The following is a 24,761-nucleotide window of genomic DNA, read 5'->3' on the forward strand; positions in this document are numbered from 1 at the left end:
AGAATTCCTAGCAGTAGTAGAATTGTAAGCAAGTATAATCATAGGATTACAGTTGTACCATTAAAACTATTCTTTATGTAAAATGTTCTTCCTTTAGTGGGTAGAACAGGCAGCAGGAGGGTGACTTTTTCTTTGACCCATGTGCATTTTCTAGCTGAGGAATGAAGTAACTTGGAACCTAGCTGGGCTTTTCTACTGAGCATGCCCTTTTCCAGCAGGGTCTGGCCTGGGTGGGGCCGGTCTTGCTCATTAAGCTGTTGGAAGCTGGATTTCCATCAGCTTTCCAGTCTTCTAATGACAGGGAACAGCAGACAACGGGCTCAATGTCCTTTTTTAAAAGCTGAGTATGTATTTCATGGGGGAGATTTTTAGGAAACTTCTATTGTAGCAGTTAGGTTTGGTGATATATGCTTGTTTGTTTTTGCTTTTGAAGAAAGTTTGCCTTTGGAACTGTCAGTATCTAGGAGACTGAAAATTTGGATAATACTAATGTACAGAGTAGATGGAATCTGATTATGTGTACTATCTGGCAAGGGAATATGTTCAGTTATATTTGAACCAAGCACTGTGAAACGTACGTATGCATTTTTAGACCATTTATTTGCAAAATTCAAATGTTAAATTTTGTCAGGTTATCTTTAACATAATTGCTTTTTTAGGTTTGATCTATGAGAATAATGAAGCCAGCTGGTTTTATATATTTACCCTGCTGTTTCACAGTTGATTTGTTCAGTGGTACAGTACACTATACGAAAGTTAATTATTCCTAAAGTACAGTGAGGACTATGTAAGGTTAATAGTGTACAGTTATTTTTTTTAACATGTTAATAAAGGATGATAGATTTCAATTTAATTAGCATAAAGATGAAGCATTTTATAAATTAACTCCTTCGATTAAAAAGTATTGTGGCTAGCAGAGATTTGAATTTGTTTTTTAGCATCTGCAGATTAGTGGCCATTAAGAACTATCAAGAATTGTATATTGTTTTAATGCTGTCACAGCCTAAGTAAATATTAATTGAATAATAGGTATCAACATTTTTTACTGAATATTTAATCTGTTGTCACATAGAAGAAATGTGAAAACTCACTGTGTTGCCCAGATTCAAACATCCAGACTTAGAAAAAATCGTCTTCATGCTTTTTCTTGATATACTTTACCAGTCTAACAACCTTCCTTCAAAAAGAACCTTGTTTTGATGCTACTTTCTAACAAAGTGAAAAGCAGTACTACTGTGATGGCCAGATGACCTCTGTAAGTTCCGTCTTTATTGTTGACACTGCAGGGAATGTTTTTATACCACTGAGGTAATTACCTAGTATTTTTTTGGGGGGTGCGTATATCCTTGTGAAGTTTAAGTTTTCTATTTTTAGGTTCAACAAAGAATTGTCGCTTCAAATTATTGGCAACTCGGGTGAGGGAATAGATGACTGTGGAGTTGATGCTGATGATCTGGACAGCCATTCATAGGACCCGCACCTCCCCTGTGGACCATCTCCTTTGGAGTGTTCCATTGCACATTGTATGGTATATTGATGACCTATAGTTTAACGTCATAGCTGGATCACAAAGGTGGAAAGGGAAATTTTAAACTTTGACATTTTGTTGGCTTGCAATTTTTGGTGGATTCCAAGGGTTGAATGCCTGGCATATTCTCCAGCAGACTCCTCCACCAAATCACGTTTACAGATGTTGAATTTTGAGAATCTTACCTCCAAAGAAACAAATATATTTAGCCAAAGTAAAAACTTGTCCTAGCTAGCCCCACCTAAAAAGTAGTTATTTGAAGCTTTTGCTGAGTAGTTTTTTTTTTGTTGTTGTTAATTTTTATTTATTTATTTATTTATGGCTGTGTTGGGTCTTCGCCCCTGCGCGAGGGCCCTCTCCCAGTTGTGGCAAGCGGAGGCCACTCTTCATCGCGGTGCGCGGGCCTCTCACTATCGCGGCCTCTCTTCTTGCGGAGCACAGGCTCCAGACGCGCAGGCTCAGTAGTTGTGGCTCACGGGCCCAGCCGCTCCGCGGCATGCGGGATCCTCCCAGACCAGGGCTCGAACCCGCGTCCCCCGCATTGGCAGGCAGACTCTCAACCACTGCGCCACCAGGGAAGCCCTGCTGAGTAGTTTTGAACTAAACCAATCCTCACAGTAGAACTACTTGGGGGGAAAAAAGTTTTTAAGCATTCCAAATGGCATGTCTGTAATTCCATTGTAGTTACAGCTTTTCCCGCCTGGTGAAAGTTGCTTTTATCACACCCGGCTGGTAGGGTCCACATGCTAACAGTCTATGGCATCTTCTGCTGACCAACTGGAAGACTGGCGTCAACACTGGATCTGCTTACCTAAGTGAGAAAAATCGTTCAGTTTATAGTCTCATATTTTAAAAATACATGCTGTGCGTTGACATAACTCTTTGGCAGTGCTGTAAATATTGTAAAATGGCAGAAGAGCTAACGACCAAAACTTAAAAAGTGAATTCTGTTTTTTGACAAGGTTTAGATATTTACGCCTGTCAACTGCAGCGTTCCAAAGCTTATGGAGAAGAGGATTTGAAAGCGCGAGATCAGTGTAGGCTCCAGCCTGGTGGCCTTGTCATAGTGTGGGGAGTTGATTGAGTCTGACAGGCTTTTGTCTTATGACCTATTAAAGTGCAGCGTCTGCAGCCTGTGCATTTATCCTGTGCAGTTAACCTTGGTGGATTTGTCGTTAGCTTATTTGGGAAAAGCCTGCCGAACTGCTGTTATTTTTTAGCTAAAGAAGTTAGAGTTCGATTCATAGAGAAATAGTATTAGACTGGTTGTAGATTACCACTTGATACTAAGTGAGTTTACCCATGGGGTTGAGTAAGGATCCCATGCAGAAGGTAGTTGTGGGATGAGCTCAAAGTATATACTCCCTGGTATCTGTAACCACCAGGAGAGAATTTTGGTGGTGTTTTTGCTCTGTTCTGAGCCTGGTTATGACATCATCAGAAGAAATTGCACATAAGTATATTTTTCTTCTCTCTAGAATGTTCTATTTAATGATGTGGGTCCAAAGAAATGTTCCGCGAACACTAGAAACATCACAAAAGACATCGAGAAGCCACCGGATACATAACAACAGTGCACTGGGAACATGCAATTACTCATCTGCACAAAAGATTCCCCCCTTCATGGGAGCAGAGGAGCACATGCTGGGCAGGGGAGGGGTGTGGACAGGAAACATGACATCCTTGTGCTGGTCAAGCCAATTTTATTCCTGCCTTTCCCTCTAAATGAGGAAACTGGCTGACCAAGATCGGAGATGTTTGTGTGTGACCAGCTTAGGAATTTAGTAAGAATCTTCCCATTCTGTTTTACTCTCCTTTGAAAACATTTCCTCAACTTTCAGAGAAATCTGTTTCCAAGTTCCCTGTTCCAACTCCTCCAGCAGAGAATTTAGGAATAATCTTTTTGGTCTACCTGCGTAGGCACCAGTATTATTGTTAGCAAAAGACAGCTTTTTGTTTTAACTCCACGCTGAGGAGAAGAAGGATAAAAAACTAGCAAGGTTTCCTTAAGGAACTATTAGGAAAAACTATAAGTTTTTTTTTTTTTTTTTTAATAGATACTTGATATACTTCTTAAAAGATGTCTGGCTGCTCTAAAAGCTTAGGTTTTGAGCTTGTCCCACTTTGGAGAGCAGTCTGTACAGGGTGAGAGGTGGGTTTGTGAAGTATGCTGAATCGGAAGTTAGCAGAAATTGGTTTCTTTGAGGATATAGAGATAATCTTAAACGTCATATGCCAGGAAATCAGTTTTATTTTAGGCTATCTTAATGCTACTGCTAAGCTGGAATAGACTGGAAGGCTTTTGCACCCAGACTGTTCTGAGGCCAGAACTATGTGACAGGGCAAGGTGACATCATCACTTGTGGCAATGTGGCATTCGGGTTGTCTCCAAGGAAGCCGACCACTTGTGCTGGGTTCACTTAAGGCGTAAGACATTTTAATGCGTAAGTATTATCCTCCTAGTAAGGTGTTTACGCGCTTCAGTTTGTGTAAACTTCTGCTCAGTGAAAACTTTGTCTTCATATCTGCTCCTTTGTACCTCATCTACCCAGGGTCAACCACCATTCCCCATAATCACTGCTATTTTCTGTATGCATATACAGGCAAACATGTGCATGTGGGTTCACATATTTATACCTCCCACACACTTTGCTTTCAACCCACAAGGTGTAGCATATCATATGTGCTATCTGAATCTTGCTTTCTGTGCTTAACACGGTAACTTGGAGATATTTCTATAACAGGAGTGGAAACCTTCCTCTTTTTATTTCTTTATAGCTGCATAGTATTCTGTCGTATGAATGTAGCATAATGTCACCTATTGATGGACATTGATCTTTTGCTGTTACAAGCAGTGTTATAGTGAATCATCCGTACATAATTGTACTCTTTTACTGGCAACTATCTGAGAATGCCTCTGTTGCCATAGTCTTGCTCAATGATTACATAATTGAGCTTTTGGATTTTTCCATTCTGAATTTTTAGCTTGTATTTATTTTACTATGGGTGTGGTAAGCATCTTGTCATGGGTTCATGTGTCCCTTGTATTTCTTTTCTTCCTGTTAACTCTGTACTCATCCAGTAGCCACTTTTTTCCCTATTGCAGGGGTTGGTCAGCCTAGCCAACTTAATTTGTTTCGGAGTTTTTGATGTTGAGGGAATTTATTATCAGGACTATTTTATTTGGCTTTTTATTCAAATTACTTAAGTTTTGCTAGAGAGCAAACATGTTTCTGGAATATACAATTGAGAGGGAGAATTAAGTGCTCCTTAAAAAGCATGATGCCTATTTGTATTTTATGAGTGTTTAACCAAGCTTTCCCATGTGTGACTTCCTGAAGAGATGACAGTGGTAGTTTTAAAGAAAACCGTGTCAGCTTTTCAAAACTAATTTCTAAATCTAAATTACCCAAATTTCTGAATTAGTGACAAGTGGTTTAAATATATGTTAATGCTAATACTGGTCCCTCTGTCCCCCACTAGGCTGGGAGTGGGCTTCTTTCATCTGTATTGCTGATATCTGGTACCTATGCTATGAAAGTCCTCAAAAAACATTTGTTTTGAAAGAAGGGGCTAAGATAGTGAATATAACCCACATCCTGAAAGTGGGTGAAACTTATCAGGGGCTCAATTAGAACATGTTGCTTAGGATTGTAAACTGCCAAATGGTAGTAATAGCTTATTGATGTTTGTTTTTCAACAAATAATGAACTTTAAGGAATTATACTAGGTGCTGGTTATACAACAGTGAAGTTGTTTAGGATTGGTGGCGGGATTGCCTGAAGTCTCTGGAGCTGGATGGCCCAGCTTTGGATCCTGGCTCTTCCATTTATTGGTTGTGTGGCTCTGCTCATGTTGTTTTTCCTCCTTTTACCTTCTTCATCTGCAACGTGGGAGTAATTTTAGTTCCTACCTCAGAGGGTTGTGAATTAAAGGAATTGCTATATGCAAAGTCTCTAGAATAGTGCTCAACCGATAGCTGATATTATCGTTATTTATTGTTATTTCTGTCCTTACTGTTAATGCTATCACTACCATTAGTGAAGAAACGGATATAGTCCCTTCTTTTATAGAATCCCTGTATGATGACAGTGGCCCGCCATTTATTATGAATTTATTATGTGCCAGGCACCTTATGCATAGCATCTAATTTAATCCTTAGAGCCACCCTGCAGGTACGTATTAATATCCCTGTTTTGCTTATGAGGAAGCTGAGACTCACTGAAGCTAAATAACTTGTCCGTGGTTACGTGGCTAGTATGAAACAGAGCTGGAATTCTAATCCTGGTCTGTTTAGTTCCCAGACTTCATCTCCAAACCATCATGTTATTTTATCCAAAGATTAGTTCGTTTCGCACACAAAGAATGTAGCTCCAGCTCTGGCCTTTACAAAAATCAGGGCCCCATCTGAGAGAAGGAATTTGAGCAAATGCAGTTCATCAGTAATTCTGACCATACAACTCAGTGTGCGTAGTTGATTAATGAAGAGCCAGCAGGGTTCTGGATGTCTCTGTCACCTTGGTGAGGGTGCGCTGTCGGAGTGCCCAATATGACAAGGTTTATATGCATTTTGATTATGAGAATGATGTGCAGTATTGGGATCCTTGATTTATGCACAGCCTCTGGTATACTGAGCTCCAGGAAAGGGCAGCTCTTCCTAGGATGACCTAGTTGCTTGTGGAGAAGACTGCCTGGCACAGATTTCTTTCTTGACTTGATTCTTGAGGAGAACAGCAGGGACTTGCTTTTTTTTTTTATTTTTTATTTTTTTAATTTATTTATTTTTGGCTGCGTTGGGTCTTCGTTGCTGCACGTGCGCACGCGGGCTTTCTCTAGTTGCGGCGAGCGGGGGCTACTCTTCGTTGCGGTGTGCGGGCTTCTCATTGCGGTGGCTTCTCTTGCTGTGGAGCACGGGCTCTAGGCATGCGGGCTTCAGTAGTTGTGGCACGGGCTCAGTAGTTGTGGCTCGCGGGCTCTAGAGCGCAGGCTCAGTAGTTGTGGTGCTGCACGGGCTTAGTTGCTCCGCGGCATGTGGGATCTTCCTGGACCAGGGCTCGAACCCGTGTCCCCTGCATTGGCAGGCAGCTTCTTAACCACTGTGCCACCAGGGAAGCCCAGGGACTTGCTTTTAACAAATAATATTGTTAGCAATTATCTTGGGTGTTATTTGACTTGGACATTGTGGAGAATAATGCCTTGGTTTTCTTTTTCTTTTTCTTTTTCTTTATTTTTGGCTGTGTTGGGTCTTCGTTGCCATGCGCAGGCTTCCTCTAGTTGCAGCGAGCGGGGGCTACTCTTCATTGCGGTGCGCGGGCTCTAGGGTGCACGGGCTTCAGTAGTTGTGGCACACGGGCTCAGTAGTTGTGGCTCACGGGCTCTAGAGTGCAGGCTCTAGTTGTGGCGCACGGGCTTAGTTGCTCTGTGGCATGTGGGATCTTTCTGGACCAGGGCTCGAACCCGTGTCCCCTGCATTGGCAGGCGGATTCTTAACCACTGCGCCACCAGCAAAGCCCTGCCCTGGTTTTCATATACCCTCCTCTCCAATATATGAAGGAGGGGAACTTTATACTTTGAACTCTAAGATAGTTTATTTGTTTCATTTTTATTTAGTTGTTAGAATGAAGAATTAATGGTTTATCTCACTAACATTAACTCAAATACTAGGTTTTTAAAAACTGAGCATCTGAAAAAAGTGGAATATTTTGACAACCGTGGCTCTTAGGCGTGAGGGCCGTAAAATGCAGTGGGGAGTAATAATTACCTGAGATGGTTCTACACGTGCTCCCAGTTTCTTAGGGCTTATTTTCTAATGCTTGTTCAGGTTACACAGAGGCTAATAGTGGCTGCAAGTAACCGCACCCCCGGCTTAATCGTTTAAACTGTAGGGGAGTATATTATCTCACATAACAGGAAGCTCAAGCGCTGGACGCTGGACCTGGCCACGTGTAGCATGTGCAGTGGGCTGGTCCTCTTCTCTGTGACCCTCTCGCCAATGCCCTCTACTATATGTTACTTTGTTTTTAGACCTTGGATTATTCAAGATGGTAACAGCCTTTCTAGGAATCATGTATACTGTGTTCAGAGGAAGAAGAGGGGCCGTCTCATGGCTCTTTTTAGAAGGAGGAATCTTTCCCCAGGAGCCCACCAGCAGACTTTTTACATGTCTTTTTGGCAAAGGGAAGGGGAACTACCATGCTTGCCCTAGACCAGCAGACCATTACCTTGTGGCCTGACCTGGAGCCAGCCTCCACTGGCACGCAGGGGGAAAAGCGAGAAAAGCGGAACAAAATTTGAGTTCTGTTAAAAAGTAGAAAGGTTGGAGGAAATTCATGCTCTGAATGTAACCCGATCCTGCCTAGACTTGAATTAGCAAAGGGCTACAGTTCATATCTTTTGTATATGTGGGTTTAATTTAAACCAGATGTTTGCTTGTATCTTTATAGAAATAGTTCTATCTCTCTTATAGGTCCTTTACCCTTTAAAGAAACCAAACAAGCGATACAATGTGTTATTAAGGTAACTAGGGTGGGCAGCATTGAATTATTTAAAAAATAACTCTTGTTTATCCTCACCATATAGATAATTTAAACTAACAAATAGTCCCTTTGGAACGTAGTTGTACTTATTTGGATATGGGATATAGTATTTTCTAGACCTTTTGACACTTAAGAAAAATAAACCTACAAGGGAGAGGAATTACTTGCAGTCAGCTCTCAGTCTGCCTGTTTTTGTTGTTCCTTCTCCCTCTCCAGATATTTCTTTTTCCTGTTTCCTCCCTTTCCTCCTCCTCCTCCTCCTCCTTCTCCTCCTTTTCCCTCCTTCCCTTTTGAAAAACATGTTGGCTATTACTTGAGAAGCATCACTCTTACTACTTCCTAAGTAGAGTTAGGTGGCTGCTGAATCATTCCTTTCTTGGGGTTGCTGTTTTGTTTTTCTCACAGTCAGCGCTTTAAGGGAAGGTCGTGGGGCTATTAAAAGACCTTTTCTTGGGATACAGGCTGTATGGGGAGATGAACATAAGCAAGTGATTGTAGGTATCAGAAAGTGGCTCACCATATCCTCGGCCTGGGCACAACGATGGATAAAAATAGGATTTGTCAGAGGGGAAAATGACCGAATTGGAACTGTGTACACGTTGCCAGTACTTTTTAAGTTTAATTGTTATTTGTTACACAATTTTGTTCCTGCCTCAAAACTCAAAGGAAAGCCTCTCTCCATACCTGCATTTTCAAGTTTAGAAATGCGTATTTCCCCATTTTGTAAATCTTCAGTCCCCTAACGAATGGATTGAGCTCTGTTGATAGAAATCAAAGACCTCCTGTTGCTTGTGATCTCAGCAGAGGGTGGGAGCCACTCAGCTGGCAGCAGCACCTACCCTGTTCGGGGATTTTATTCACAGTGAGGTCTCTTAGAGTAGCACTGGTTCTCTCAAGGTTTTAAGGAAACATCTGGACCCAATAATTAGCATGAACTTCTTGCTTGAAGTTCTTTGTATGAGTGTCTCGAGTTGTGCGTGTATCTTCTTGCCTGGCTTTGCTTGCTGTTGTACTCTGATGAAGGGCTAGCGCTTTCAGCAGCATAATGTTACTGGGTAGGTGGTTTAAGCTAGTGGTAGTGACAGCACCTTGGAACTTACCTCCTTTTTTAAGCATCAGAAAAAAGAACAGTTTCGCATAACACAGCTCCTTACCTAAACAGCGCTGATCCTCTATTGATGATGGTTTTCTGCTTGGTTGTGTGTTAAATGATGCATGCTTTTTTCTCATGGAGCTGTTACAATAATGAATACTTTTGTCAACCCAGATGGAGCATGCCAACATGGTAATTGTGTCAAAACCACATGACTGTCTAATGGGCTGGCTGTTCACAGCAGTGTTCTTTTTGGTTGCGGATAAGTAGAGAGGTCTTTACTTAGTACTTAGTATGTTATATAACTATACTAACGATGGATTTTAGGTATTTGTAATTAAAGCTTAGTGGAATGAGCATTGCTTGAGTTTGGGAAACTGTAGTTCTTTCTGTTTTTTTTTTTTTTTTTTAATATTTGTTAGGACTCATCAAACTTATCAGTGAACTTATGGATGAAAAGGTGTATTTTACTGGATGTAAATTAAACCTCAATAAGCCTGACTTTTTAAAAATATTCCTGCATTTTATTTATTTTATTTATTTTTGGCTGTGTTGGGTCTTCGTTTCTGTGTGAGGGCTTTCTCTAGTTGTGGCAAGCGGAGGCCACTCTTCATCGCGGTGTGCGGGCCTCTCACTATCGTGGCCTCTGTTGTTGCGGAGCACAGGCTCCAGTCGCGCAGGCTCAGTAGTTGTGGCTCACGGGCCTAGTTGCTCCGCGGCATGTGGGATCTTCCCAGACCAGGGCTCGAACCCGTGTCCCCTGCATTGGCAGGCAGATTCTCAACCACTGCGCCACCAGAGAAGCCCAGTTCTTTCTGTTTTTGGCTTTGCCCACCTGGCTCTGTGATCTCAGGCAAATCTCGTAGTCTTTCTGAGCCTCAGTTTCCTTGTTGATAAGATAAAACGAAGGTATTAGGCCAGATGATCTCACGACACTCATTCAGTAAATATTTTTCTGGTGCCCCTTATGTGCCAGTCTAGATGCTGGGAACATAGCAGTGAAAAAAAGAGAAAGATCCTGAGATCCCAGCCCTCAGGGGGCTTTCATTTTAGTAGAGGACTTGTGTTCCGCTGCAGGAGTTTCCATTTTAGTGGGCAGTGGTATTTAAAGGCTTATCCACATTGGAAACTCTGAGCGCTACAGGCATTTTAATTATGGTAAATGGATGTGCTATCATCATGTTTTCTTGATGGTGGTAATTTGTTCAAGAAACCATTTTGTCAACAAAGAAGGTAGTGTTTAGGTTTGATTTAAACACTGTTGATCTCTTGAAACTATTTTAAGAATGTACTTATTTACATAAATTATATCTACCCTTACTGTTTGACTATTTACGATCCAATTAGCCGTTTCCATTGTATTTTATCTTGTAGTTTCCCTTTGCATGGGCAACACTGCTCAGCTCTAAAGTTCGTAAAACTTAGAAGTCTTGCGAGTACAGTTGTGATTGAGGAGGACGGCCTTGTGAGACTCAGTGGTGTGGTGTGGTTTACCTGTGCTCTTTGTGTCTGTAGTAGCACCTTGTCTTTTTTTTTGTTTTTTAATTTTATTTATTTATTTATTTTTGGCTGCGTTGGGTCTTTGTTGCTGCGTGTTGGCTTTCTCTAGTTGCTGCGAGCGGGGACTACTCTTCCTTGCAGTGCGCGGGCTTCTCATTGCGGTGGCTCCTCTTGTTGCAGAGCACAAGCTCTAGGCACGTGGGCTTCAGTAGTTGTGGCATGTGGGCTTCAGTAGTTGTGGCACGTGGGCTCAGTAGTTGTGGCTCACGGACTCAGTAGTTGTGGCTCACGGGCTCTAGAGCGCAGGCTCAGTAGTGGCACACGGGCTTAGCTGCTCTGCGGCATGTGGGATCTTCCCGGACCAGGGCTCGAACCCTTGTCCCCTGCATTGGCAGGCAGATTCTTAACCACTGTGCCACCAGGGAAGCCTTTGTCTTTGGTTTTGATCCATCAGCTCAGTTGTGATTACATGGCCAGGTAATAGCCTTCAAATACAATTTTCTTGGTGGTGGGAACTCATTGGTATATTTCTTATTTGGGGGAGGGGCAGGGCTAATCATAGCAAATCACAGAATAGATTCATGTTGTTCTGTAGTCGTTTGGACAGACTGGCATGAATCTTCTTTGAGGACTAAGCCAAGGGCTCTGGTTGATTCCGTGTTTCATACACAATGGAGTTGTGACTGCGTTACAAAATACAGGTGTGCACAGCTGTGTGGTCCTCCATTCAGTGGCCTTGGACAAGTCACTTAACTTCTACTCTTCCATTTATTACCGCAAAATGGGACTAATACCTACCCTGTAGGATGTTGTGAGGAGCAGAAATCATAAGTGTGATGTCTGACCCAGTAAGCAGTGAGTGATAGATCTTATGATTAAAATGCAAATATTAATGCTTTTAACATAATAGTGGGAACTTTAGTTTTATATTTCATTGCTTCTGAAATGTTTTGACCCAAAATCAGCTTTAGTTGATGAGTCTCCAGATTGTTTCTCACAGCCAAAGTAATTAGAGAGCTGCCAATTATCCTGGTTAGCTCAGACAAGTGTGAGGCATTTTTGTTTTAATTTTACCAGGGTATTGATTCAGCTCTCAAAATGTAATTAGAGAGTATATGCTGAAAGTCAACTTTGGTCATTTCATGATCAATGTAAATAATATTTTCCACTTAATTGGTACCTGGAAAATGATACCTTAAAGAAGGAAAAAAGATTTCCTGTGCAATATGGAGCCAGTTCAAGTACTCATGAGGGTCTTACTGGAAGACACGATTTTGAACTTTAAGTGCATAAGAATAAGATGTAAGATTGGACATGTGTATATTATAGTTGCCTAACTGTTCCCTCTTTTGTAGCATTGCCCTCAAGGACATTACTGTACCCCTGATCTCCCTGTCTCACTGTGTATTTCTTCTCCCCCTTGTGCGTTTTCCCTCTGCCTGGCCCTTAAATGTTGGTGGTTATAAGGGTTCTCTTCAGGGCCCTCTAAGCTCGAACTATACTTTTTTTTTTCTAGGTGGTGTCAATGTCACTTGTGCTTTTAGCTATCACTCATGTGATCACAACTCCCAAATCTGTATCTCTAGTGCATATTTGGTCTCCTTTTAAGACCTGTGTGTCATGTGGCCACAGACTTCTCAGTCACAATGGACTAAAAATCAAGTTTAATTGTGTCAACCAGACCTTCTTTTCCGCGGGTTCCCTATTTCCATGATGGTTCTACCATCACCCAGGCTCTCATAACCTGGGACTTTTCCTGGACTCTTTCTTCTCTTTGACTTGCTATTTTCAGGTAGACACCACGTCATGTCCTGTCTTTGTCTTTACCATTCGATTCATTTCTTATCCTATACCTCACTGCTTCCTCCGGAGTACACACCATTATCTTATCATGCCTGGATTATAGCACCAGCCTCCTGGATGCCTTTCTGTTTCATTCTTTTCTCTCACCGTGTACTTTACAGCAAGGTTGGGCTATCCCAAATGTGAATTTGATTACTCTACTCCTCTACTTAAAGTGCTTATATGACTTCTCATTGCCTTTAAATCAACCTCCAGACCTTTCTTAGCATGACACGTGAAACCTTTTATGTTCTGGCTCCTGCCTACTTCTCCTACTTCATCATCAGCAATTCACTTTCCTCCTTCCCTCACATCCCCACTCACAAGCCCCCACTTCGCTTGTACAGTGTTTTATTGTTCAGTACTTGTAGTTTCCTACCGGAGGAATATCCTCATGTTTCTGCACACTGGCCTGTGCCTGGCACATGCTTCCCATTTTGATTCTCTTGCCTGAATAATGAATACTCATTAATTTAGAGCAACTCAAATGTCAGCTTTTGCAGAAAGGCTTGCCTAATGACTCTCTTCTCCTTCTCCTAATCCACTTCATTTATCTATACCCTGACTCTGCTAGCTCCTTGAAGGTAGTAGTCTTTTATTCATGTGCCTAGGACTTGGCATACTGTAGGGGCACATTAAATGTAGGCTGACTGACTGAATGAATGTTTTTATGCTTGCCTATTACAAGTATATAACAATTTAAAAGTTATTATTTTTTAATTGAGATATCACCCCTTTAAATTTACAGTTCAGTAGTTTTGAGTATATTCACAAGGCTCTTCAACCATCACTGCTGTCAAATTCCAGGATATTTTCATCACCCCCAAAAGAAACCCTGTACCCTTTAACAGTTGCTCCCTATTCTCGCCTCCTTCCAGCCCTTTGCAACCACTAATCTACTTCTTGTCTCTGTGGATTTGCCTTTTCTGGAAATTTTATACAAATGGCCTTTTGTATCTGGCTTTTCCTTAGCATAATGTTTTCAAGGTTCATAAGGCAGCATATACCAGTACTTCATTCCTTTTCAAGACTACTTAATTTTCTATTGTATCGATGTATCACATTTTGTTTATCCATCCATTAGTTGGTGGTCATTTGGATTGTTTCCATTTTTTGACTGTTATGAATAATGCTGTTAGAAGCGTTCACTTACAAGTTTTGGCGTAAACATATGTTTTCATTTCTCTTGGGTATATACCTAGGAGTGGAATTGCTGGGTCATACAGTAACTTTATGTTTAATTTTTTGAGGAACTGCCAAACTGCTTTTCAGAGTGGCTGTACCATTTTATATTCTTGCCAGCAATGTTGAGAGTTCCAAAATTTCCAATAACCTCACCAGTACTTGTTACTATCTGCCTTTGATTATAGCCATACTAGTGGATGTGAAGTGGTATCTCATAGTGGTTTTGATTTGCATTTCCCTAATGACTAATAATGTTCAGCATCATTTCAGGTTCCTATTGGTCACTTTTTCTTTGGAGAAATTCTACTCAAGTCCTTTGCCCATTAAAAAAATTTCTTTTTTTGGTCTTTATTGTTGAGTTGTAAGAGTTCTTTTTATATTCTGGATACGGGACTCCTCAGATATATGATTTGCAAAAGACGGTGAATAATATTTTAAGAGACAGGTATAGTACTGATACATGCTACAACATGGATGAACCTTGAAAATGTTATGCCAAGTGAAAATGCCACAAGTTGTATGATTCCATTTATTTGAAATGTCAAATAGGCAAATCTATGCAGACTGAAAGTAGTTTAGTGATTTCCATGGGCTGCAGGAAGGAGAGGCTGGAGAGTAACTATTAATGGTACGGTGTTTCTTTTGGGGATGTTGAAAGTGTTCTAGGATTAAACAGTGGTGATGGTTGCACAACCTTTTGATACTTAGAATCACTAACTGTACAGTTTAAAAGGGTGAATTTTATGGAATGTGAATTATATGTCAATAAATCTTTAAAAAGAAAAATCAAGTGCATTTTATTTTTTGAACTTTTCAAGTTTGTACCACTTTTGAAGATAGCTGTGAAATTTCCCATTGGTCAGGGTGCCAGGCCTTTGAGTATTTTTAGCATTGGCAAGAGAGGAGACAGTGTGCTGTGTCTGCTGTCCCTGCCTATTGTTTTTTATTTAAAAAATTTTTTTCATTTTTTATTTGAAGTATAGTTGATGTACAATATTATGTAAGTTACAGATGTACAACATAGTGATTCACAATTTTTAAAGGTTATATTCCATTAATAATTATTATAAAATACTGGCTATATTCCCTGTGTTGTACAGTATATCCGTGTAGTTTATTTATTTTACGCATAGTAGTTTGTACTTCTTAATCCCTTACCCCTATCCTGCCCCTCCTCCTTTCCTTGTCCCCACTGGTAACCACTAGTTTGTTTGCTATATCTATGAGTCTCTTTCTTTTTTGTTATATTCACTAATCTGTTTTATTTTTTAGATTCCACATATAAGTGATATCATACAGTATTTATCTTTTTCTGTCTGACTTATTTCACTTAATACCCTCCAAATCCATCCATGTTGTTGCAAATGACAAAATTTCATTCTTTTTTATAGCTGAGGAGTATTCCATTGTAGATATATACACTGCATCTTCTGTATCCATTCTTCTGTTGATGGACACTTAGGTTGCTTCCACATCTTGGCGATTGTAAATAATGCTGCAGTGAACATTGGGGTGCATGTATCTTTTCAAATTAGTGTTTTGCTTTTTGGGGATATATACCCAGGAGTGGAATTGCTGGATCATATGGTAGTTCCACTTTTAGATTTTTGAGAAACCTCTATACTGTTTTCCACAATGGCTGCACCAATTTCCATTCTCACCAACAGTGTATGAGGGTTCCCTTTTCTCCACATCCTTGTCAGCATTCGTTATTTGTGTTCTTTTTGAAGATAGCCATTCTCACAGGTGTGAGGTGATATCTCATTGTGGTTTTAATTTTATTTCTCCGATTAACGATGTTGAGCATCTTTTCAAGTGCCCGCCTGTTTTTTTTTTTTTAAGACTCCTCTTTTTTTTTTTTTTTTAATATTTATTTATTTATTTATTTATGGCTGTGTTGGGTCTTCGTTTCTGTGCGAGGGCTTTCTCTAGTTGTGGCAAACGGGAGCCACTCTTCATCGCGGTGCGCGGGCCTCTCACTATCGCGGCCTCTCTGTTGCGGGGCACAGGCTCCAGACACGCAGGCTCAATAATTGTGGCTCACGGGCCTAGCTGCTCTACGGCACGTGGGATCTTCCCAGACCAGGGCTCAAACCCGTGTCCCCTGCATTGGCAGGCAGATTCTCAACCACTGAGCCACCAGGGAAGCCCCCGCCTGTTGTTTTTTTATGTCAGTGGTGCTACTATTCTTCGAAACTCCCTCTTTGCTTGTGTAAAATTTAGGCAGCCAGATACTTTGAGATTTAATTTCTATTTTGTTTTCATTAGTTGTGATAGGATTGATTATTAGATGCATTTCCCCCCCACCCCTATGATGTCTTCATTTGGTTCATGTTGGGACCCCTAGATACTTTTCTTATAATCACATACACTAGGAAAACTGTATATGAGGTTGGGTGGGATGGAGGTTTGGAGTTTTGATTATAGTTTTAGTACCTTTCTTAGAGGACTAATTTTTGCATTAGAATAGTGATGGTGAATTATGGGATTTAATATTGGAACAAAAAAGAAGATATTTTTGTTCCAGATTTAGTTATCTCACAATTAAGCCCCCAATGCTTAAAATTCATTTTTATAATAACTAACATTTTTAAAAATTTTGGTTTTAATGTGTGAAATTGCAGTGAAATGTGTCTCAGAATTTTCTAGCATTATCAGTAACATCTTCATATTGTAGAATAAGGAGTACCAAGTAGAAAAAAGTAATTTTCCTTAAAAAATTGAATTTTCCTGAAAAAGTTGAATTTTGGGGGTGAATTATTGTTTATAGCTAGATGAAATCAAACAAAAGTAATCTTTCTAGAGCTTTTGATGTTTTGAAGTTTTCTCTGTACAGAATCAGAGAATTAATTCTATTGTGGTGCTAGTTCTGGCTCTTTGATTCTGATAGAGAATTATAAACTTTAAGGGTAGCAGTCTCCTTTGTCTCTTGTGCTTCTGAACCTTCTTTTTCTAAACGTGTTTTCTCCCTGTCATCTTTCTGCCATTCCCCTTCCCACCCTTCCTTACCCTGCCCCTTGCCTCCAAACTAAAACTGGGAGTTTGTAAAATAACCTTTGGTGATTTTGTTTTGTTTATAGAATAAGCTGTGACCATGACTACTGAAGTGGGCTCCGCATCTGAAGTGAAGAAAGAATCTGACCAGTTAGGCGCAGATGCAACCAAGGAGAAACCGAAAGAAGTAGCAGAAAATCAGCAGAATCAGTCGTCTGATCCAGAGGAGGACAAAGGTTCCCAGTCACCTCCTCCAGCTGAAAGCCAAAGTAGTCCACGCCGCCAGAAGAAAGAGAAAGATCCATCTGAGAGCAGGGGGATTTCTCGATTCATACCCCCGTGGCTTAAGAAACAAAAGTCCTATAACTTAGTAGTGGCCAAAGACGGAGGAGATAAAAAAGAGCCTACCCAAGCTGTTGGGGAAGAGCAGATTTTAGATAAGGAGGAATCTCTTCCTGAAGAAGAAAGGCAGGCCAAGGGTGATGCTGAAGAAACAGCCCAGAGAAAACAACAGGAGATTAAGGTTGACGTCAAGGAAGAGAAACCTCTGGTGAGCAGTATGGAGACACAAGTGTGCTTGAGAAGTGATTGCAAGTGAAAGCTTTGATGGAATAACCATGTTAACAAAAAGGTTTTGTTTTGAATCATTTTCAGTTATCTTATATTAAGATACTGCTTTGGCTTACTGTATCTGGAATATGGGTCTTAGAGGGTCGACCACAGCCCTCTCCTATTATTTCTTTTAAAACTTTCAAAATAATAATGCAAAAAAAAAAATCCCCTGTATATGCAGATCATAAAAAAGTCAAATCTATTCATTTTAGGGTTAGACAGGTACTCTCAGAATCCTTCCACCTCTCCTTTTAAATAATATGCACTTTTGTATCTTTGATTTATTTAGGGGTTCAGTGGATAGGAAGAAGTAGATTTGTATGTGTGTGCCTTTTGGTTGCCTGATGAAGCCTAGGTTTTGCCATGGTATGAAATTGTAATTAGAAATATTATTTGACATGGTATTTAAATTGTAGTTGCTGGGACGTAGTTTCTTTTACTCATTTAATGCTGACGTTGCCAAATTGGCAAAATGAGAAAATTGGAGGTGGATTGGGGGAAAGAAAATGTAGGAAAATACCCCTTCTGGCAAAGTTTTTGAAATCTTTTAGGCTCACAGTGTTTATAACAATAACAGTTCTTACTTAAGATTTTCCTTTTTCCTGTGTTGCCTTCTGCAAATTGGTCACCTTTAGTATGAACTTAATTTTTTTCCTCCACAGCCTGTTGAGGAAGTAAGTAAGGAGAGAGAAGAGGAGAAGGTAAAGGAAATACAGGAGGACAAATCGGATGAAGCAGCAAACAGGGAGACGAAGGAAGTTCAGACCAATGAGGCAAAAGCAGAGAAGGCCTCTCAGAAAGCCACCAAGAAGACCAAAACTGTTCAGTGCAAAGTGACCCTCCTAGATGGCACCGAGTACAGCTGTGACCTGGAGGTGAGACCGGGAGCTGTTAGGCGAACTATCTTGATGTGTGGAATGACAGCAAAAGTATCGTCTGCCCTCATTTGTGGCCTGGCACAGTGAATAGATTTTTGTGTTCCTGTAAGATAGTTTGTCACAATTCCGCATTTAAAAAAAAAAAGCAAAACAAGAAAACATAGAAGAGGGTCATCATTTCCATTAGAAACGATAGTTCCTGACCCTGAAGGGTAAGCAGGGCCGATGTTCTGCCAGGCTGCACTGGTCATGTGTATTGGCTGGTGTCTGTTGTGGATGGGCATTAAATAGTTTGAATATTACCCATGGCCATAAGTGTTTCACTTGAGGAGAAACATTGCACTAGGTTGAAATTTCAGAGTAATGAAATTTCAGCAGTTTAATCCCAAGTGTTTTCATCCCGAGACAGATAATGATTTAAAATCTAGCTTATTTAATTTAGTTTCATTTAATTAAAAAACACTCTTGATTTGCAAAGCATATAATTGATTAGCACTGATGCTGACCAAAGCCAATGTAATTTTTAAAAAGCATTTAATGCTTTATTTTATGACAATCAAAAGAGCCTGTTGCTTTTCATAGCTAAATTACTTTATTTACATGATGTATACTAATAGCTAATGTTTACTGAAGAACTCTGTGAAGAATTTTGAATGAGTTACCTCGTGTCATATTTATAAGACTCTGTATGAGGTAGGTATTATTATGGGTATTCCCATTGTAAAATGAGGGAATGTAAGGCTTTAAAGAGGTTAAATAACTTGCCCAAAGTTTACCAGCTAGTTAGTGGTTGAACCAGGATCCCAACCCCAGCAGTTTGACTGTGGAGGTCGTGAACCTGACTGCTGAACTACTAAGATGACTGCTTCGTGGTCCTTACGTTTACCTTTGTATGAGTTATGTAGAACTTAATTTTACTCATTCAGTTACAGTTGTTCTGCTATGTTAGTTGTTTTGAGAAAAGGAGTACAAAAGATGATTAAAAATCCTTAAAGCTCCCAGAGAGAGAGAATAATACTGTATATCTCTCAGTAGTAGGGGTAGGGACAATAAGGAAACAGTAGAACCGTGTTCTGAACCTGACTCAGTTACATTGTTTTTGATCACATGTCCCTCATTTTTCCTACCTATCCTAGAAGTTAGGAAGTCTAGATTTTGAGAATCAATTTGTTGATAACTTGTTATGTGACCTTGAGTCACTTACTCAACCTCTGTGGGTCAAACTGAGGCCCAGAAATTGACTTTATCTTTAGAATATAGGATTACTTAGATAATCTTGAAGGCCCCTGTCATCTATCACCAAAGCTCATGGTTGACCAATGTGCTTTACGGTTTAAATCTACTTTTGTTGCCTGTCATTTAAAAGAAGTCAAGATATATTTAAAAATACAAAAATACAAAAATAATAGGAGAGCTGTGTATTTATCATTAAAATTTTAACCAGATGTCACCATTTAGCCATGTGTTTTAGATATTTTTTAAAAGAAATAAAGCATTAAAGATATTGCTAAAGTCTTATTCCCATCTCTCCTCTTTCTCTGCATTTGTCTTTTTATCACGTGTAAATCTACTTTATTCATTTTAACTGCCGTATAGTATTCCTTTGAATGACTAACCCATTTTATCTATTCCCCTGCTGAGGCACAATTTCTTTTATATAGTTTAACAGTCAGTGCTTCAGTGAACATTATTATATATGTTTCCTTACTTACTTCTGCAAGAGTTTCTGCAGGGTAGACACCTAGGAATGGAATTGTTAGGTTGCTAAGATGCTGTTTTACTTCTTTAGTTTTCCCAGATATTGGCAAAGCGGTCTCCGAAGTGGTTGTGACAATTTAAATTCCAACCAGCAACCACTGTTAGATTTTTCAGCACTGTTTGTTATTAGAATTATTAATTTTGACCTATCATAATGGTGTGAAATATCGTCTCAAAATTTTAATTAGCATTTATTTGATCACTGTCAACTTTTACTAGATTATACAATAAAGACAACAATAGCAATAACAAACAACCTCCAAATCTTCTGGACTTAAAATGACAATGGTTTATTCCTTGCTCATGTTATATGCCCTTGGTGGGTTGGCTGTAGGCTCTCTTCCATGTCTTCTTGAGTTTTGGACCAAGATTAAAGGTGTATCCTCCACCTGGGAAATGTTGGTCTCACAGTAGAGGGGAAAGAAAACATGGCAGAACCACACTATGGTTCTTGAATCTTCTGCTTGGAAGTAGTACGTACCACTTTCACTTTCATCTCATTGACCAAGCAAGTCCTGTGGTTAAGGCTGATGACAGTAGGTGGGCAAGTATGATCCTGTCACAGGAAGAGCATATGGTAAATAATTGAAAACACGGAAATAATCCTACAATTTACAACTAAGGAGGCTGAGCGTCTCTTTATAAGTTTTGTTTAGGTTCTAAGACTGCTCTAGGAGTTTTAAAACTGGGCGTTCTTTCTCAGATTAAGGATATTCTTTTCCTAGTTTCTAAGACTAAACTAGAAAGTTTCATGAATAGGTGGTGAAAGACATGAACAGGTAGTGAATCTTATCTAATGTATTTTCTGCATCAACTGAGAGGATCATATATGTTTTTGTAATCTATTAATGTTGTAATTTACATTGTTTTCTAGCATGAAGCCGTCTTTGAATTCCTAATATAAATACTACTTGTTCATGATGATTCGGCATTGATTTTGTATTTTTAATCTAGGGTTTTTGCATATATTGTCTTTAATTTTCTTTTATCAAATGATCTTCATCGGATTTTGTTATCTGGGTTATGTACTAACCTCATAAAGTTGCTTCCCTTTAGTATTCTCTGGAAAAATTTGCCTAAATTAGGGATTTAACTGTTCTTTGGAGATCTGGTAAAACTTGCCTTTAAAACTGTCTTGGGGGAACTTCCCTGGAAATCCAGTGGTTAAGATTCCACACTTCGACTGCAGGGGGCACGGGTTCGATCCCTGGTCGGGGAACTAAGATCCCACATGCCCCACAGCATGGCCAAATTAATAAAAACAAACAAAACGAACAAACAAAAAACTGTCTTGGGAAGAATATTGTTGGGAGGTTTTTTTTTTCTTAAATCATTGGTTTGATTTTCCAATAGTCTGTTTCTGATTTTCCTTGAATAAGTTTCAGTAATTCATATTTTTAGCGGAACTGCCCATTTCATCTAACTTGACAAATCTTTTGGTATGAAGTTGTTCGTAGTGTTCTCATCTTGTATCTTTGATTTTGATTCATTTTTAATTTCTTGTGTTATTTGTGCTTTCTTCATCATTCTTGCTGTAGAGTTAACCATTTTAATCTTTCAGAGAAGCAGCTTGGTTTTATTTGTTTCTTTTCTGTTTTGTAACATTTTGTTCTTTATTTTTTCCTTGGGTTTATTCTGGTTTCTTCCCCAATTTCTTGAGTTGAATATTTGAAAAAAAAATGTATGCTTTATGCTTTCATGACTCTAATTTTCCTTTCAGGTACCTCTTGTTGAGTGCATAAGTTTTGAAATACTGTACTTTTAATTGCCATTCAGTTCTTCATATTTTCTCATCCCATTATGGTTCAACTTAAATTGGTTGGAGAAGCAGATGAGTCTTTGTTTCAATGACGGTATTAATTTACAGGTTGTCTTTTCAGCTAATAAGTGATTAGTTAATATACCATTATAAGAACGAACTTTTGAGGATAATAGATAAATTTGAAATAAGCTTGTAGCATATAGGTGTTGTGTAAACTTTTTTTTTTCCTGTCAAGTACAAAGCAGAACAAAATTTGAGTAGACTTAAGTGATGTGACCCCACAGCAGATTTTATGCACCTGGAAACCTAGGCAGTGACTGTATATTTGACCAGAGGCTGTAGTTCATCAGTGTCACAATAGTTGTCACAATGCAGGCGTTATAAGTGGTATTTCCTCTTTTGATTAATTTCTCTTTTATCCAGTTCTCCTTCCCATCTAGGTTCTTTGAGTTCTCAGTATCATTAGAATGGGTCTGACACTGATCAGACTGCTGTTACTTCCTCCTCAGGAGCAGAGCCCAAAGAACAGCCATCACGTGGTTTGAGCACGCTCTTGTTTCCCAGTTCCAGCACTGACCTTAGGCAGATGGGGTGATGTGCTCATGCTGCTTATCTGTCGTTCTGTAGCTCTGTACCGGAAACGGGTGTCTGAGGACTACTTGGGGGGAAGTATGTTGTGGGAAACTGTGACTGTAAATGAACTTGCAAGTACTTAAGGAAGTGAATACAGTGTGGGAAATAATTACTTTTACTTTATTTGGTTGGGGAGATTAGATTTGTTTCCAGCTGTTTACTGTCATTAAAGATGATAATTATGTCTTTCATGGCTTTTTAGAGGCCTATAGTTATTGCTTGCTGTTTTTCTTTCTGTATGTACATGTATCTAATTTTCAATTAGATTTTTAGATTGTAGCATGCCTACTGAAGAGGGCCTAAATGCCTTCACTTAGGGCACCTACAACAGTAGAGGGAAGCATGGCCTGTACAGGAAGTCTTGAGGAGTTGGAACAGCCTGACTTATAGGGACCTTGTAGAGTAGGATGAAGTTCTACAAGGCAAGAAATGCCAGGATAAGATGATTAAAACTGATCGATAGAGCAAAAAGGAGCTGGAAGAAATGGACCAGAGGTTGTAAAGTTACTAGTATAAAAGACCTAGCAAGGTCAAGAATGCTATTTGATATTAGAACATGGCTGCAGTAATTTAAGGGGGACTTTTTTTATCCACTGCCTTGGTTACGCTACACACCAGTGGTTTTTATAGATATGGTTTTATCGATGTGATTAGCGCATTGGGAAAGTTAGGCAGATTCCTGTTTTTGTTATCTGTCAGTACCTTTGGTCAACAAAAATACCCTTTTTATACCATTTAATGTCAGTGTTACTGTATTAACTGAATAATTTTTTTTAAATCAAACACAATTCTTCGGGATATTTTTATTTATTTGGTGTCTTAATATCATCTCTGCTTCACAGATTATTCCCTTAAAATAGATAGATCGATCTCCATATATCCTTTTTTATCCTCCCCCCAGCCCCCTGCCCTTTCCTGGCTCTCTGTTTCTACATTCTTGCTCCCATGGGCCATCTAAACCTATTCTTGAACCTCAGGAATTAAGTGGAGAAAACTGCCCAGGGAGCCATGGCAACATCGTTTTCAAAACTGTTATCTTTGAAGTCTGCATTCTTTTGAAGAAAGAGAGTATATATTAATACTAAGTGCATAAAAATTGCTTCACACACAGTATTTATGAGCATAAATATTGGATAATGGTGCATTTTTGGAGAATGGTTTTAGTTAAGTACAAAAACAATATGGAAATGGCTTGACTTTAATGTTATTTCTGGCTTATGTAACAGTAGGTTTATTGCTAAGCCATGCATTAATTTTGACGCAAGGCCGAGTCTCTTTGTGCATTTGTTCCAAATCTTTGTGTGAAGTATTTTTTCATTAAAGTTAGTAAAAATTACAATTTACACTTGTATACTAGTCTGTCATCTCGATAATAAACTGAGATCTCAAATATTTTTTGAAAAAAAAGTCTTTACTTTGAAGATTATTGTTTTTAATGAAGAAAATTTATAATTTCTACTCTCTGATATGTCTATTTTTATCTCATTGAGATATGCAATGGTATGTGACAAGCCTCTTTGGTACCAGAATTTAATGGTAAAGAATTTTTGGGAGTCTCCTGGATTTTGCATACTTGTTCCAGGGACTCTGCTATAGGAGGACTCTTGTGATATTGCCACTGAAGTCATTTACATACTCCATGTGTTAAAACAGCAGGGCTCCTTCCTCTAAGGAAAAATACAGTAAGATTTAGTTGGTGCCATGGATATAAAGTCAGGAGATCTGTGTTTACTTTTCTTTTGACTCTTTGGATGTCTTGGGGAAGTCACTTCCTCTTTTTCCTTCTATTCTCAGATTGCAAAGTAAGAATGAAAATATTTGCTTCCTCTATTTCTAGGATTGAGCTGGCTTTACTACAGCTGATAAGTCTGTATATATATTTTTAAAGTCTGAAAATAAATGTGAAAGTTCCTGTAAGACTTCGGAAGCATGAGTGAATGTGCATTCTGAGTTAGAGTTGCTCACATTTTCCTCTGGCATCTGAAAGTTTTTCCCACGTGTTGATTTTGTCTGAGAATTGAGGGCATTGTTCCTGCCCACACAGGAATGTCAGTGCCATTTTTTCTCAGTGCTATGAATAAGGCTGTCAGAATGTAGGCGCTCTTCGTCAGTGTTCTGTTGATAAAACTGTTTATCAGGCAGTAGAATGTGTCAAGGTCTTCTTGCCTTTCTTGTGTAGAGTACTGGCCTCAGGAATCCAATTTGTTATCATTGCTTTTGAGTGTTTTATGTACTTACTTGATTGTTTATGTCTACTGTCACCCTCCAAGGCTGTTCTTTTAGACTTCTATATAATCGACCCTTACTAGGTTTACGAGTTAAATAGTTTTAACTGTCTACATCTTGTAGAGGATCTGGAAGTTGTGGCCCTCTAAACTCCTGCAAAATAGCGTTAGATTTAAATATGATTTAAATAGAACTGTGAACAATTTAATTGGCA

At 39.3% G+C, this 24,761-nt stretch overlaps 1 protein-coding gene across 16 annotated transcripts in view; it reads left to right on the forward strand.

The window, feature by feature from the left end:
* The window catches only part of EPB41L2 (erythrocyte membrane protein band 4.1 like 2), a 279,077-nt gene that overhangs the window by 84,282 nt on the left and 170,034 nt on the right, over window positions 1–24,761 (forward strand). For 15 of the 16 annotated variants that reach the window (XR_011074932.1, XM_068551035.1, XM_068551030.1 and 12 more), the window contains 2 exons: window positions 16,765–17,228; window positions 17,953–18,165. Coding sequence is in view for 15 of the 16 variants with exons in the window: in XM_068551035.1 (XP_068407136.1) it covers window positions 16,779–17,228; window positions 17,953–18,165 (663 nt within the window). In the remaining variant the exon portion in view is untranslated. Of the gene's footprint in view, window positions 1–254; window positions 345–16,764; window positions 17,229–17,952; window positions 18,166–24,761 lie in introns of those variants that run through there. The other variant, XM_068551031.1, reaches the window with a different exon arrangement.

This window comes from Eschrichtius robustus, chromosome 9 (genome assembly GCF_028021215.1).
Source record: "Eschrichtius robustus isolate mEscRob2 chromosome 9, mEscRob2.pri, whole genome shotgun sequence".
NCBI lineage: Eukaryota > Metazoa > Chordata > Mammalia > Artiodactyla > Eschrichtiidae > Eschrichtius > Eschrichtius robustus.